We start from the raw sequence: 15,509 nt of genomic DNA on the forward strand, positions 1-15,509 counted from the left end.
ATCGGAATGGCCAAGGGAGCCATGGCGCAGCTTGAGAAAGTATGGAAGGACAGAAACATCTCTACCAACACCAAGAGTATTTAGTTCGGACTCTAGTTTTCTCCATTTTCACATGGCGCAGAGACATGGACCCTTAGGAAAGCTGACCGTAACCGAATTGATGCCTTTGAGATGTGGTGTTGGAGGAGGATGCTGAACATACACTGGACAGCACGTCGCACTAATGCATCGATCCTTGATGAACTGAACATCACAACCAGGCTGTCCACTGTCTGCTTACGCAAAGTGCTTGTATATTTTGGGCACATTGCCAGGAAAGACAGTAATAACCTGGAAAAGCTAGTAATCACTGGTAAAATCGAAGGCGATAGGCCGACACGCAGCCCAATGCGGTGGACAGACCAAATCCGCTCAGCCTTTGATGTAACGCTCCACGGTGCCCTACACTCGGCGACAGACAGAAAGAGGTGGCGGCAGATTGTCCAAGAGAAGCTGCTCCCTAGAAGTGACCACGACCCTCAGTGATGTGGAAACCGATGCAAGGAGGAGGAGAGGTCTTCGATAATCAATTTTAGATAGTGAATATTTTCGGAAATAATCCCTTCGAAAGAAACAAAATGTATGTAAGGATTTTTTTTTTTTTCATTTCGAACCTACAGTGCCGGGTATTGTTGGATAGGTCTTTTAAAATGAATAGGGGTTTTCAAAAATCAAAATCAAATCGCCTCGAAAGAAACAAAATGTATGTAAGGTTTTTTTGTTTCGTTTCAATCCCATGATGTGGGATGTCGTTGGATAGGTCTTTTAAAATAAATAGGGGTTTTAGAAAAACATTTTTTGATAAAGTAAATATTTTCGGAAATAATCGCTTTGAAAGAAACAAAATGCGTGTGACATTTTTTTTATCGTTTCAACCCTATGACACCCCACACGTGTCATTGGACAGGTCTTTCAAAATAAATAGGGGTCTTTGAACAACATTTTTTGATAAAGTGAATCATTTCGAAAATAATTATTTAGAAAGAAAAAAAAAGGGTTTTTCCTTCTAACTTTTGAGTTATTCATCAAAAATTATGAAAAAAATCACAAAAATAGTGATTAATCACATCACAACACACAACACATCACACATCACACACACATCACATCACATCACATTCGAAAATAGTTAAAACAATCGTGATCAGTTGAGTCGTTTTTGAATTATCGCTAAAAGTCTTTCCGTCTTATTTTCTTTAAAAGCCTTGCAACCCTTATTTGTGACCAGATTTTTGCAGGCAACCCTATACCATTGTATTCGCAATAAAATTACCATTATTTTGATATATAATTCAAGCGTCAGACAGATGGGTGCAATTATCGATTTTAACTCACCTGTTTAAACACGGCAACCTCATAATAGTGACCGGAAAAACATAGGCAACCTAATTTATTCATGTTGTAGAAGTTGTATACTTTCCATTGGAACTTATTCCGTTCGTCAGACAAATCGGTGAAATTTGAAGAAAAAATATTTTCAAAAATTTCTTAAAAATAGCCTTGACCATATTTGCCTGTTGTGTTGTACTTTGTGATAAATAAATAAAAAGTACCGCTACAAATACAAAAAAATGAGAATTTGTTTGTATTTGTAGCGGTACTTTTTTTAACTATATTTTTTATCGCGAATTTCTGCGTCTATGATTTCTAGACGTCAGCCTGATTTCTTGTATTGTTTGTATATTGTTTTCAACATGGACGCGAAGCGCCAGCTCGTTGTAAATTTATACAAGCAATAATTCCGACCGTGCGAGATATTTAAGAAGCTAAAACATTTAGATATTAATGTAAGGTTCATATCTCGGACCATTAAGCGATTAAAAAAAACAGGATCTTCAAGAATCAAGCCCAAACTTGGTCGAAAACCATCTGTTCGTGTCAAAAATATAATTAAAAGCGTTCGTGAGCGTATTCGGCGAAATCCAGCCTAAAGTGCCAGTAAACTCGCTAAAGATATGAAAATATCCCGACTATCAATGAGTCGTATATTACGGTACGACATGATCTTGGATTGAAGGCCCACAAAAAACAAGAAAATCATGGATTAACCCAGCTGAAAAAAACAAAAATGATGATGATGATGAATGGATGGAGAAAAAGGCTAGTGATAAAATGCAGGGACTTGCTAGTTTTTGGCATGAGGGCGATGAAATTATTTTTCCACATCATTTCGAAAAAGGGGTTTTTCTTCCCTGCTAGGAGGGATCAAAGTAACACTTTTCTGTTCTAGGACACTATTTTTGCATTTTTTTTCCAAATTATTTTTTTAGCTTATATAATATTTTTAACATAATAATTACCTCATAGGTGATGTGAAAAGCAGTATGTGTCACATGGTAGCAAAATTATTTCCATCTTGGGCGTAACACACTTGAATCCCTCACTACGCTCAGGATTCTACTTTAGAATCCTTCGTTGCTCTCAGGATTCTATGTTAGAATCCTTCGCTTCGTTTAGGATTCAAGTGTACGCCCTCGCCGTAAATATGTCATTTCGCTCCCTTGTGACACAATCTACTATTTCCGACGAAAAGATGTTTCAATGAGGGCTATCGTTTTTTTGCTCACCAGTTGGCGCCTCTGTTGATGGTGGTCCAAAAGACTAAAGAACAGCTGTCAGTCATTGAAGTGACAAGTGACATTTGACATTTCGAACTGGAAAAGACCACCATCTACACTAGCGCCCCTAACGGCAAATTCCTACGCGTTAGCCCTCATTGCAAAATAGCCACAAATTGTGGCCCACAATCAACAAAATGATCGTGTTTACGGTGCTTCATTGAGGGATTTTCCAGTAGACAAATTATCCGTATAGTGGTTTTAAAATGCATTGGCTGTCATGGTATGGGGTGCCATATGACCTTATAGGGGCAAACTACCACTGCTATTCATTGATCGGGGAGTAAAAATTAACCAAGACTATTATTATATTCAGAACGTGTTACAGGGTCATATGCCAGAAAAAATCCGAAAGTTGTATGGGGATGACTATTATTGCTTTCAACAAGACAGTGCCCCGTCTCACAAAGCTAAACGTATGTAACACAAGACTGGCGTCGAGCGACAGATTTTATACCGTGGCAAGAATGGCCTGCATCTTCACCAGACTTGAATCCGTTGGACTTTTCTATATGGGGATACAAGCCCAGCAGGATTAGGAATACACAGGTAATGAATTTAAATTAATTCAAGCATCGGTTGGTCAAAATATGGGACGATATACCAGATGAGGTAGTGCGTGCCGCGTGCAACTCATTCTGTGGTAGAATATGCGTAAAGTTATACAGGTTAAAGGACAGCGATTTGAGCTAATTAATTAAATTTGTAAATATAGAGTATGCTTAAAATAAAAACAAGTTTAATATTGCAATTTGAAGTTTTGTGTTAATTTTATGGCAATTTTAAACTAGGACACTTAATCTGCTCAACCCTGTATAGGAATTTTTGTAGTTCTCTGCTGAATGATGTTGATCAGTCTGTCAAGTGTGATTGGTGTAACTGGCCTTGAATTTATCAAGTAATCACTTACATAGCAGGATCCAAACTGGCCAAGGTCCCCTGGATGAGGAAAGTCTTGCCGGTGCCCGTAGGTCCGCCCACGAGCACCCCGTACCCGGCCTTCAGCATGTCTAGAGCCACCAGCTGCACGCGTATAAACTCCACCGTCGGCACCAGTATATTGTGGAAACCAGCGCTGTTCGGAAATTTGGACACTTTATTTATTACAGTTAATATGTGTAAATAGGTACCTGCAGTACACATGAGTATAGGTAGCTGATAGTTTTTGACTGGACCATAAAACTATTTATAAACTAACACCAGAAGCTAAAAACGAAACACAGAAGCTATACTTTTAAAAAGAAAAAAAGATTCCAGCATGAATCGTTTTACCTAGTCAAAACTAGGTGTCAATTTAAAGTTTATTAACGACTAGCCTGCCCGCGCCATCGTCTGCGTAGAATGATTATTATTACCGTGAGAATAACTACACTGTGCCCTCCCGAGAGTCCCGAGGCACAAACTATCACCATACCTACTAGTTCTGTATGTCTGTTACTTTCACGTTTATAACAATAGAAGGGATTTCGAACAAACGTGACGGATAAACTCATACGATACATATTGGAGGCTGTTTACGCAGGGTTATATCTCCAGTTGTCCGGCAGCCGGTCTTCCCACGGCTTGAACTGACGCAATCGCTCGTCCACGTAATAATCGTAGACGGTATCTTTCAGCGGGAACACGCCTTCGTGTTCGCGCACCCAATTGTCCAGCTTGCGGCGAGGCTCGTCTTCTAACGTGGCGCAGATGGACCAGATCATTCTGTCAAATGAGAGCAATGAACACAGATGAATGACTTTGATTCATGTGAAAAGTTTTGGAGAAGTATAAGGCAAGCTACTACAAACGAGACCCCTCTATACACCCGCGTCAGGATGTTGAGGAAATCTTATTGAAAGATTTTAAACGGCCTTAAGCAAAAAGGAACCGCATCTTGGAGAAGCCTTCGTCGCCCTGTGGCTCAGCGGGCGGCGGCAGCAGCCCCAGCAAGCGGCACATGGAGCGCACGCCCATCAGCTACTGACCGCGCACGCTCTGCCCCTCCATCAGGAGCAGCCGCTTTAGCTCCAGCGCCGCCATCACGATATTCAGGAAATGTCACCGGGAGAAGATTCTGGAAGTCCTTACGCAAAAAGAAACCGCATCTTGGAGAAGCCCTCGTTGCCCTCCTCGTCGCCCTGCGGCTGAACGGGCGGCGGCAGCAGCCCCAACAGGCGGCACATGGATCGCACGCCCGTCAGCTCCTGCCCGCGCACGCTCTGCCCCTCCACCAGATGCACCCGCTTCAGCTCAAGCACCGGCGTCAGGATGTTCAGGAAATGTTGCCGAAGCTAATATAAAAGCAGGCGAATTGACGTCAAATTAGGCATACATAGCAGAAAGCCACTCGCGTTGGCCTTCCTTAACCTTCTACTAAGTTTTTTTTTCCGAAACTAATAATTTAATAGAATGATTCACTGCAGCAGACAACAAGAGACATGGAGTAAGTGATCTGGAGCATGGACATCATAATCACAAACTATGATTTTTAGAATTTTATGAAATCCTTGTTGACTTACAAACTCCTTGTACTCGGGATCGCTGACGGTGTCGAGCCAGGAGTTTACGAAGGGCCACCAGCCCCAATCCTTGTAATCATTGTAGACCATTCCGTTGCGCGACACTGTGGCTGGCGACGCCACCGCAAGGTCCAAAGTTTCGATTAAAATGGACACCTGGAACAAACCTCAGCTTCGGTATATTTAATCGACATAGGTACAATACCCAGCCGCAAAAGTGCATGACTACTTTAGGAATGAATTCTAAATGACGGCGACTTTTAATTTTTATTTTTTTATTTATTTAAGAAACAAACAGTCTTCTATAGTTATACATAACACTGGAAATTTTCTTAAAGCTAGACTTACAGTTTCCTTAATGAAAATATTTTAACATCATGTTTAATAAAGTTTCTACAGAGTAAAACAGAGCTATTTGTGCAAACAAGAACAAAAACAATAACAACAATAATGAGAAAAAAAAATGCAAGAGTATCAGGGTGTTAACAATTAAATTGTATATAAACTGAATACTAAAAAGGTTTTGTTATTCTTATTACTTACTTATATGTTATTCTTATGACTTCTAAAAGCTTCCTAAATACTCACTCGACTTGTATACCTTGTAGGTACGACGGACAATCATTTTTCCTATACAAGCAAGATAAGCATTATTTTATAGAATAACCTGGAGATAACAGTTATACTTTTCTTACTTGAGCAGGCATAGAGATTCGTTCGCTGTTAACAAGCGTGAGTAGCTTATTGTCGTCCATTACGGAATTGAGGTTCTCGATCCAGATGGCATCCACGGGCCCATCGAATATGATCCACTTCAGGTCGGGGGATTCGTCTGTTTGCAAAAGTTTTCGTATAAAATAGTAATAATTTTAAAACCCACGGAACAACCGAAAATTATAAAACATCACTGCGTCTTTTATTCGCGTTGACATGCAAGTTAATGAACTAATTTTATGAGACAGTCGCAATAATTATACCATTACTCTTGCAACCACGATTTAGTGAAGCATGCAGTCGAACATGTGAATTGTTGATAATTATTTATGACATATCCCAAAAAAAGGTCAAAACCATGAGATTCGATGTAAAATTGGCATTGGAGTCATTTTCCTAATCGATGGGCAGAATTATGATGGACGGGCTAAATTAATCTTTTGTGTTTCTCATCGTTACTCTGTAGGTACCTTGGCAAACGGTGCGCATAATGCTACTCAGCACGCCGTCCTTCCACTCGCCCGTAGCTAGGTTGTACTCGCCGTACAGCTCACCGAGCGTCAGAGCCTTTGGGTTCATGGGTTGCACCTACAACAGATCCACAACTCAACCCTCCTTCCTTACTTCCGTTGTTTCGGTCCTTCGGATAGAAAACTCAATATATGTGTTGTTAGAAACCATTTTGAAAAGCAATAAAGATCTATTGTCTAATTTATACTGCATTTATAAATTGCTACTGGTGATAACCTGTAATTGGCTTTTTTGTATCATATTTATAAAACCTATAGACATGTTAACAGCTGTTGGATCTCCGAATAATAAGAAATAAGTAAATAAAATAAATAAATTTAATATTTTTAAAACTTTCAGCTGTATTTTTGTATATTGTAACCGCATGAAGACTATTAGATATATATTCTAGATTTCATTTAAAGCTTACTTGGACATTCTCGAAGCCCGGCACGCGGTCTCGCTTGCACCGCGAGATAGTAGCTGCGAGGATCTTCCACGACACTGACTTGGCGGTGTTTGTGTCGCCAAGGAGGATGCTAGAATGTCGGGAATTCTGCAAGAAATCAGTACTGTTATTTTTAAATGAACTTAATCAATAGTGACAATAAAAACACTACCAATACCAATCGTATGTAATGTAAGTATGTTACGATACAAAGCTCATTCAGGCTGTCTGTCAGTCGCGCCGCGTTACCATTTCTATAGGTACGAGTGTAGGGGTACATTATTTGTGTCTCACCTTAGTTTCGAACGTCTGTATGACCTTATGTAAGGCAGCCTTAGTTGGCTGGAGATTCACAAGCCGCATCTCCGCGGAGATGGCCGCCTCCAACATCTCGTAGTCCAGCGTGGGCACCACCACGTCCGGGAAGATGTCCTGCATGATGCCGTCGAAGAGAGGTACATCCTTGGCCGTCAGCCGGGCCACGTTCATGTCGCGCATCGCCAGGATTACCATCTGTACAAGAACCATCAATCATATTTTCATAGGTACTGAGTAGTGCCGACTGCGTTGTTAGGGAGTAGTGGTAAGGCAACCTGCTTTTTAGGAGGTCTTTATATGCAGCGATAAATTATCTATAAGAAAAGTCTCACCATTTTGTTCTGCATTAAGGCGAAGTGTTCACCACGCGCAAAACTCATTTCAATGGATGTCTTAAAATGGGTTGTAAAAGTGAACTAGGCTCTAAATCAGGGGTCGGCAACAGGCGGCCCGCGAACCTCTCACTTGGGGCCCGCGAGCCTCCTTGGCTATTTTGTATATAATTTTGACAAACGACAATACCTGATAGTCATAAATATTAACAAAGTGCGGCCCGCGTCAATTTCGTTAACTATAATGTGGCCCTTGGCTGCTAAAAGATTGCCGACCCCTGCTCTAAATGAATGAAACATTTGAGCGTCATATATCTACCTCTGCCTCTGGCAAATTCGGATGAGCGCGTCTCACTTCCCCGGCGTACCGCAGCATCGCGATCATGGACCGCAGTCCAAAGTCGTAGTGGTTCTGCTTCGAGAGCTGCAGCATGCACATCTGGTACAGCGTGAATACCTGACGGGTAACAACCACAACGCTCCTGAAACATGTTCATCTCACAAACCCTGCGCAAGTGCAAATTAGAGCCCCTTAAAAAACAAAAAAATACCTGGTAAATCCATTACGCGTATCTGACACAGCAACGTGACCATCAGGAACAATCAATTATATTCAACCGCAGCGAGAGACAAAATAAAATAAAACAATACACCTGTACCCTTATCAAAGGATTTGATACAGACTAGAGCGACAAAAAAAAGTAAAAACCTCCTGTTCCGGCAGATTCGGGTAAGCGCGTCTTTTTACTCCAGCATACCGAAGCAAAGCTACCATAGATCGCAGCCCAAAGTCATAGTGGTCTTGTTTAGATAGCTGTTGCATGGCCAGCTGGTATAGGGTAAACACCTTAGGCATAGAAAGGAAATTAATACAAATAAAATTAAAAAATAGTTTAAAATATAGTTAAAATAATTAATGTCGATAGTCTATCTGACATTAAGACAATTACAGCTAGCCCAAATACATACAGCTATGGAACTCCAGCGTTTCATGACCGTTGTCATGCTCATGCAGCGTCCTGTCGTTCAAGAGTTCCGTTGTACTCTTCATCGAATTTAGGTATTATTATACAAATTTATATACCCAACTGACTGTGTGTCTCAAATAATTATTCATCTTTAGATCACAATATGGGCCCTATCACAAAAAACTTTACAAGTGTACAAGTCGACAATATTGTTTACGTTGTAGATAAACGTGTGTTACATGCACAATTATTACATACATATCAGATCTTAGTTTGCAATCTGCAAAACTTCACACTTAACAACGCGTAACACAAAACATGGTGCTTATGTCAAATGTAGATTTGTTCCTACAATCTACATACTTATTTGTTAAAAATAAATCATTCAAATTTGTCGCGTATTATGTTTTCTAGCAGACAAACTTGTTAAATTTACAATCTTGTAACTTGTCACTTATAAATTGTAACTGTACGTTTTTTGATCCTGAGGTCACATCTACCTGGAGTTTCAAACGAAATAAGGTTTTTCCTAATTAGTAGATACAGCTATTTTAGAGATAAAAAGAATTATGACTGATCACCTCTGTATTTTTGAAATCAAATAAATATCGATTAGGTATGTAGTATTAGTTAACACATATGTGCAGCATATATATAATAGCATTTACCATTGCACATTGAATAGCTACGTTTCGTCTTAGAAAATGTTCTAACTCACTTTTTTAGCATTTACTTTGTACGCGGTGAAGCCGTCTGAGAAAAGTGTGATCTCCGCTATGATAAGGCAGTCGGGCACACACATGGCGATGGGGCGGAACATGGACTTCAGGTTGTCGGGGAGCTCTGTTCGGCCGGCATAGCTACAAGTATATATTAGGTATTGGTAATGTCTTAAACTCTGAAAAACACCCTCTTATAAAAGTTTGACGCAAATATAGCACCCTGATCTGAAGAGAACAAATTGGAATCATCATAATATTTTGAACAAACCCAGGGTTCATAGTTATAAAGATCCCACAGTTGGGATCCAGCTTGATGTCGGCGCCCTCGAAGTAGAACCGCCGCTGCTGCAGTGACAGCGCCAGCAACACCGCCAGGATCTGCTGCGCCACCACAGACAGCACCTCGATGTTGATGCGGTTGAACTCGTCGAAGCAACCCCAGCAGCCGCTTTGGGCTATTCCTAAAATTTAATCATTTTGGCAAAGAGAGGAAAGTCTAAAAACTAGCACTGGAAATCGGTCTTCGGCTCAGTGTAGCTGGGGCCTGACAGCCAGCGAATAAAACAAATTGTTGAAATGTTTTAACATAGACCGAGAGAATTATACCTACTGTCTTTGTCTTACGCTAGTACTAGCACCCAAAAGAAAGGTAATATGTTGTTGAAAGAAAGGGATGAGTAAAGTATTTTTTTGTTCTTATTTACTGGCAAATTGGGTTTGCCAGACTATATAAACGCCGCTTTGTGGTCTGCCAAAAAAATCGCTCGTGGCTCATTAAGTTACCTTATATTTAAACTTTAAAAATACGCGTGCGGGACCGTTGCCAGGCTTTCTCCTTATACCACCTTCTTACAAATAGATTTCCGTAAAATGGTGTTAGTAGGAGATTTTAAGTCCCCCAACAAACACATTAGCCATAACAGCAACTCATTTAGAGTCCTGAGTGACATAGTAGTTTTATAAGACCCATAATAATAGTTTTAGGTGATACTATGGAAATAAACGGTCTTATTAATACACTGGCGCTAGTAAGGTGATATAATAGACATATGATTGCATAATGCAGCTAAAGGCTGTAATAAGGTGGTATTAGCTGCCTCTTCTTCTTACAGCTCTTAGTAATATAGTGATACAACCGTACCATATCAAATATAGCCTTTTTAAAGTTGTCAGTTCTACATAAGGTAAAATTATCACTTTTGGAGTTAGCCATGTGTTTAGAACGTGAAACGCCATTTTGTTTACAAACAAACACAAAAATGCTTGAAATATCTAGTAATAAAGCAGTAATTGTTAAGGTCATTTTGTTGTGATATACATCATATCATATCATATCTAGTATGTTTAGCATAACCATTCACAAAACTAAAGATTATAATTAACTTACTTACAAAAAATAAAATAGGCTAGTATTTTTAGTATACAAAATTTATCAAAACGTGTATATTTACAAGGCGCTTGAAAAATACCATATATAAGACAGAAAAGTAATACCTGCAATAGAATTTCAGTTGAATTCTCTAATACGTGTTGTGAAACTTTGCTGTGTACCAGAATAAGAATTCAAATAAACCATCAAGCTGTCGCCATTATAAACAATCTGTCTGACTACGTCACGCAACACTATGAGCGATTATTGGAAATTGTATTAAATATTTTGACATTTAAAACTACAAACGATTGTTTTCACTACTGCAGCGTTCTTGTAATAAATGATACAAGATAACATATTACAAGGTTATTAGAACTATAAGTAAAAATACTGCTACTGTCGTCAAGCTCACTATACTTATTAACCTATCGAATGAGCTGATGCCTTTACTGAATGAGCTGATGCCTTTACTGATACTGGAAAAACGATATGTAAACATACTGCATACCTATACGAGGCCTGGACGTTAGTGAGATGACGATAATTCATTGCTGGTGTCCTACTTTGTTACCTACGTATAACATGAGTTAAACCTGATTATCCATCTGGTTACTTGGGTTTCATAGTCGCCTCCAACCTCCCCTTATAGCGACCCCTTTCCGCACACTAAGTTCACCTTAAGTTCATATGATGAGTGGTTACACTTTCTCGTAACTACAATGTGTTCTATAATTCTAAATTACTAATATCTTGGGACGAAATCCTTCGTATAATTATGATTAAACTTCACTTACATTAGCCATGAACAATTCCCTCGGATCACTGTTGACACTGAATACTGATATCACAATGAATGTTAGTCACAATCTACAATAGACACCTCATTATTCTAATAACACCATAAGAAACTCCTTGAATAGATCCTAAAGCAAATATCACTCTTCCCGTAGCTTTGTTCGCACCCCACATCCTTTTCTTACTGTCGTTCGCGCATATACCCTCTTGTTTTACCCTTAAAAATCACAACAACCTAGAAGCGGTTATTTCACTTAAACGTGACTACTAGCGCCATCTACTCCATGACGTTGGCAGCTATTAGCCGATTCGCGATATTCGCGACAGCTACTTTAACCCTTTATTATCACTTCCGGCAAGAATAATCCCTATTGTAGCACTATTATATCACTATTGCACATAAAATTAACCACTGTAGAGCTTCAAGCACTAACGTCGGTGCCTAATTCCGACTATAAGAGAGTTATAGCGTGCTTTATCTCTAAATATTAGGCCGCACTATCGCTATCAGTGTTTAATTGAAATAATAGTCAGCTTTTATAGAACTAGTTTTATCGCTAAAATGTTACTTGGGCCACCACCTTGCATTTTTGAGACAAAGCAAACCGTTTGGAACAGTTGTTTCTGGGGGTGATCTGAGCTGATTTAGCCCGGTTGCCACGAGGTCCCCCCCAGCAGGTGGGCAGGGGTGGGGGGGGGGGGGAAGTGCCTCCGGCGCGCCTCACACTAAGCTTTATATCTGCATACATCTAGCAAATATATCAAGTTTGGTGTCTTTTTCGTATAATTCGAGGATGAAGAATACATTTCTGTGACTAAATTTTCACTTTACAAAAAAAACGAGAAATTCAAAATTCAATATTTTTCTTTACACTTTTTTTTTCAAAAATCCTCTACAAAATTAAAACTATGGCGGTTTGCTCTAGAAAAAAAAATACCTGTGAATAGCCCAGTTATCCTTCTATATAAAATAGTAAACTTGTCAAACATTTTTCTTTTATAACTCTGTTAAAAAAAATATTTTGTGTCGCGCGGCGTACCTGCGTTGTAAGAGCGAGGGCATATCCTGCTGTAACGGAGGCATTTAAACACGACAAACAAGGCAATATTGAGCAGGCGTTGCCAATATTGGAAAAATTTGTTATGGTCTTGTATCACAAGTAAGTCTTACATTTTTAAGTTTGGACAGATTTGAATTACGAGGCGTGAATTGATCCCTAGACAGTATTTTAACACTATGCATTTTGTTACTGATTTCAGATCAGGTACAAGTACGAGGTACAGTCGCCATCAGATATATCGGAGCGGCCAAGGTGCTCAAAAATATCTGAACAAGCACTCTAACGCCTTGACAATAGAGGCGTGCTCAGATATCTGTTAGCGCCTTGGCCGCTCCGATATATCTGATGGTGACTGTACGAGTGTAAATGAGTGCCGAAGAGTATACAATAAGAAATCTCCAGTTAGAGAATCTGCGTCCAACAGAAGATGCCCTACGTAAACATATTCTCCGTGCAGTTTACCAAGGAGGAGTTTGGGGAGGAGGTTTGGGGACAGACTATATCCTCTCAGCAACAGCTACCATGCCCTGCTGACTGGGGCTGGTCCAAACAAAATGGTTATTGGGAGCCCATATGGACAAGCCGACCTGCGGCGGCTGCTGCTTGTTTGGAGATTATTCGTTGCCGCTGCAAAACAAATGAGCAAGGAGGTGCAACTGCGTTAAAAAAACTAAAATGTACGGACCTATGCGCATGTAGTGGCAATTGCGAACAATAGATATCTAATTTTAACCCGCATTTTTTGTCAAACATCTACTATGTTAATTTTATCACATTTATAATAACTACTGGCGAAAGTTTTCGCAACATCTTTATTTATATATTTAATTTATATTTGTATATATAGTTCTTATATATATATATATAGTTAGTCAAGCAAATCTTTTCAGTAGAAAAAGGCGGCAAATTTATAAAATGTAGGCGCGAAGGGATATCGTCCCATATAATGATTTGCTTGACCAACTATATATCTTATCTTATAATTTCGGGGGCCCTTACGGATACACTTCGACCCATAGGGATCTTTTGTGCACATATTAAATCACATTTAGAAACGGGTCTATCGCGAATTTATTTTGTTACCTTTATTTACCGACGTTTCGACACAGGTTTCACTGGTCGTGGTCAACTAACAATAATTAACTTTTATGTGTAGTGGGTAGTTTGAAAATGTGATGTCTACCTCAAACTTTAAATGCACTTTTCGTGGGGTAGTCACACAAATCTCTGTTTTGACATTTTGCTAGGACGTCAGTTAGCCGCGACCACGACCAGTGAAACCTGTGTCGAAACGTCGGTAAATAAAGGTAACAAAATAAATTCGCGGTATACCCGTTTCTAAATGTGATTTAATATGTGTAACCCTTTAACTGCGCCTTTTAATCAGTTGGTATAATATTGTCTTCGGTTACCGCGATAGTTACTCATGAAATAAAACTATGAAAACGGATTATATCGCGTATATTGAACCCTTTACACCCGTTGACCACGAACGCTGTAAAGGGTTCGAAACGTCGGGATGTATTATAAATTCAATATACGCGATATAATCCGTTTTCATAGTTTTATTTCAGTTGGTATAATTTGTTTAGTTATTGACACAAAATATCAAGGTTGTATCCTCCAGCTACGATATACCTTACTGATTTTTTTTGTACAATATACCACAAATGATACGTATTATCTTGATTTCGAACCCCAAGAAAGCAATATTGAAAATAGTTTCATTCAGTTTTTTTTTAAATATTTTATATGTATATAATTTTTCAATATTACAAAGTGTAATGGAATTGTATTGGATTGTGCTGTTTTGTTTATTATTGGTGTTATCTAATCGATGATTACGAACACAAATGATAAGGGATTTTTCCCCCCGTCCCCCCGCCCGACCCTCAATATCTGAGTTCCGATCGCGAGCTACATTTAGCCGCCCGCAGTCATGGCTTTCGGTCGGTTAATTCTCGTCTGGCGTGTAGGTATATTTTATTCGTGGCAGTGCGTTACGTGTTCGTATTATACATATGGCAAGTTATAAATTGCAAGGTATGTATTAATTGCTTTCTTGCGGTTCGATATCAAGATATTACGTATCATTTGTGGTATATTGTACAAAAAAAACAGTAAGGATATCGTATAGCTCGAGGATACAACCTTGATATTTTGTGTCAATAACTAAACAAATTATACCAAATGATGAAAAGGCGCAGTTAAAGGGTTAAAGAGGTATTTCCCGTTGGATATATGGATATTACGTAACATTTTATGGTTAATGTGTACCGTATCTGCAGTATAGTTCCATAAGTCTCGTGAAATAGGTATTGAAGTAGAACTATGTCACTATAAAATTGAAATTAAAAAAAAAAATGTTAATGATAATATTTTCAAAATTGCTTAATTGGGGTTGGACATGAGGATATCACGTATCATTTGTGGTATATTGTACAAAAAAAAATCAGCCATGTCTGGAGGAGCCCAAACTTGGTATGTTTCGAAAATTATTTTTGTTTTAATTAAAAAAAAATGCCCGAAATGTAATGTGATATATTTTTAGAATCGCCTCAAAAAGCCCTTTCGTATGATACCACACTCGGTAGGTTTTGGATTTTTTTTTTCCATACAAAAAAAATAATGTTTTACCATTTCCCCCCCCCCCAGCGATTTTTTTTTAGGAACTGCGGGTCAAAAATTTTGTTTTGACCTCTAGTATGCGTGTGCCAAACGGCTAACCTGTACATCGATTTGCGGTATTCCTTTGAAATTGGGGTCGAGCGGCTTCCGCTAACTGTCCCATTCTTCCTGGTGTTTGGTCTTAGTAAGGTCTTTGATAGCCGTTGTAATGGTTTCCTGTGAGAGCCCCACGAATGGTTCCGGACCTATAAGGTTGTTTGTAGATCCGGCTCTGGCAAGTTCATCTGCATTTTCATTGCCTATGAATCCCTCGTGCCCTGGGATCCATACCAGTTGCGCTTTGTTTTGCCTTCCAAGTTTGTTCAGAGCTTGGATGCCATTGTATACCAGTCTAGAGTCCACTCTAGGCGCCTTAAGCGCTTTGAGTGCAGCTTGACTGTCGCTGAGAATATAGATATTCCTCCCTTGGGTTTGCCTAACTAT

General features: G+C 39.3%; 1 protein-coding gene across 3 annotated transcripts in view; it reads right to left on the bottom strand.

Annotated features, from left to right (window-relative positions):
• LOC134745556 (dynein axonemal heavy chain 2) overlaps positions 1-15,509 on the bottom strand; it is a 172,141-nt gene that overhangs the window by 78,030 nt on the left and 78,602 nt on the right. For 2 of the 3 annotated variants that reach the window (XM_063679634.1, XM_063679640.1), the window contains exons 33-43: positions 9,439-9,631; positions 9,167-9,308; positions 7,800-7,937; positions 7,125-7,343; positions 6,813-6,938; positions 6,343-6,460; positions 5,854-5,990; positions 5,159-5,314; positions 4,728-4,930; positions 4,176-4,361; positions 3,568-3,732 (exon numbers count right to left, since the gene is read on the bottom strand). In XM_063679634.1, the coding sequence (XP_063535704.1) occupies positions 3,568-3,732; positions 4,176-4,361; positions 4,728-4,930; positions 5,159-5,314; positions 5,854-5,990; positions 6,343-6,460; positions 6,813-6,938; positions 7,125-7,343; positions 7,800-7,937; positions 9,167-9,308; positions 9,439-9,631 (1,783 nt within the window). Of the gene's footprint in view, positions 1-3,567; positions 3,733-4,175; positions 4,362-4,727; positions 4,931-5,158; positions 5,315-5,853; positions 5,991-6,342; positions 6,461-6,812; positions 6,939-7,124; positions 7,344-7,799; positions 7,938-8,189; positions 8,328-9,166; positions 9,309-9,438; positions 9,632-15,509 lie in introns of all 3 variants that reach the window. The other variant, XM_063679623.1, reaches the window with a different exon arrangement.

Source organism: Cydia strobilella, chromosome 1 (genome assembly GCF_947568885.1).
Source record: "Cydia strobilella chromosome 1, ilCydStro3.1, whole genome shotgun sequence".
Classification (NCBI taxonomy): domain Eukaryota; kingdom Metazoa; phylum Arthropoda; class Insecta; order Lepidoptera; family Tortricidae; genus Cydia; species Cydia strobilella.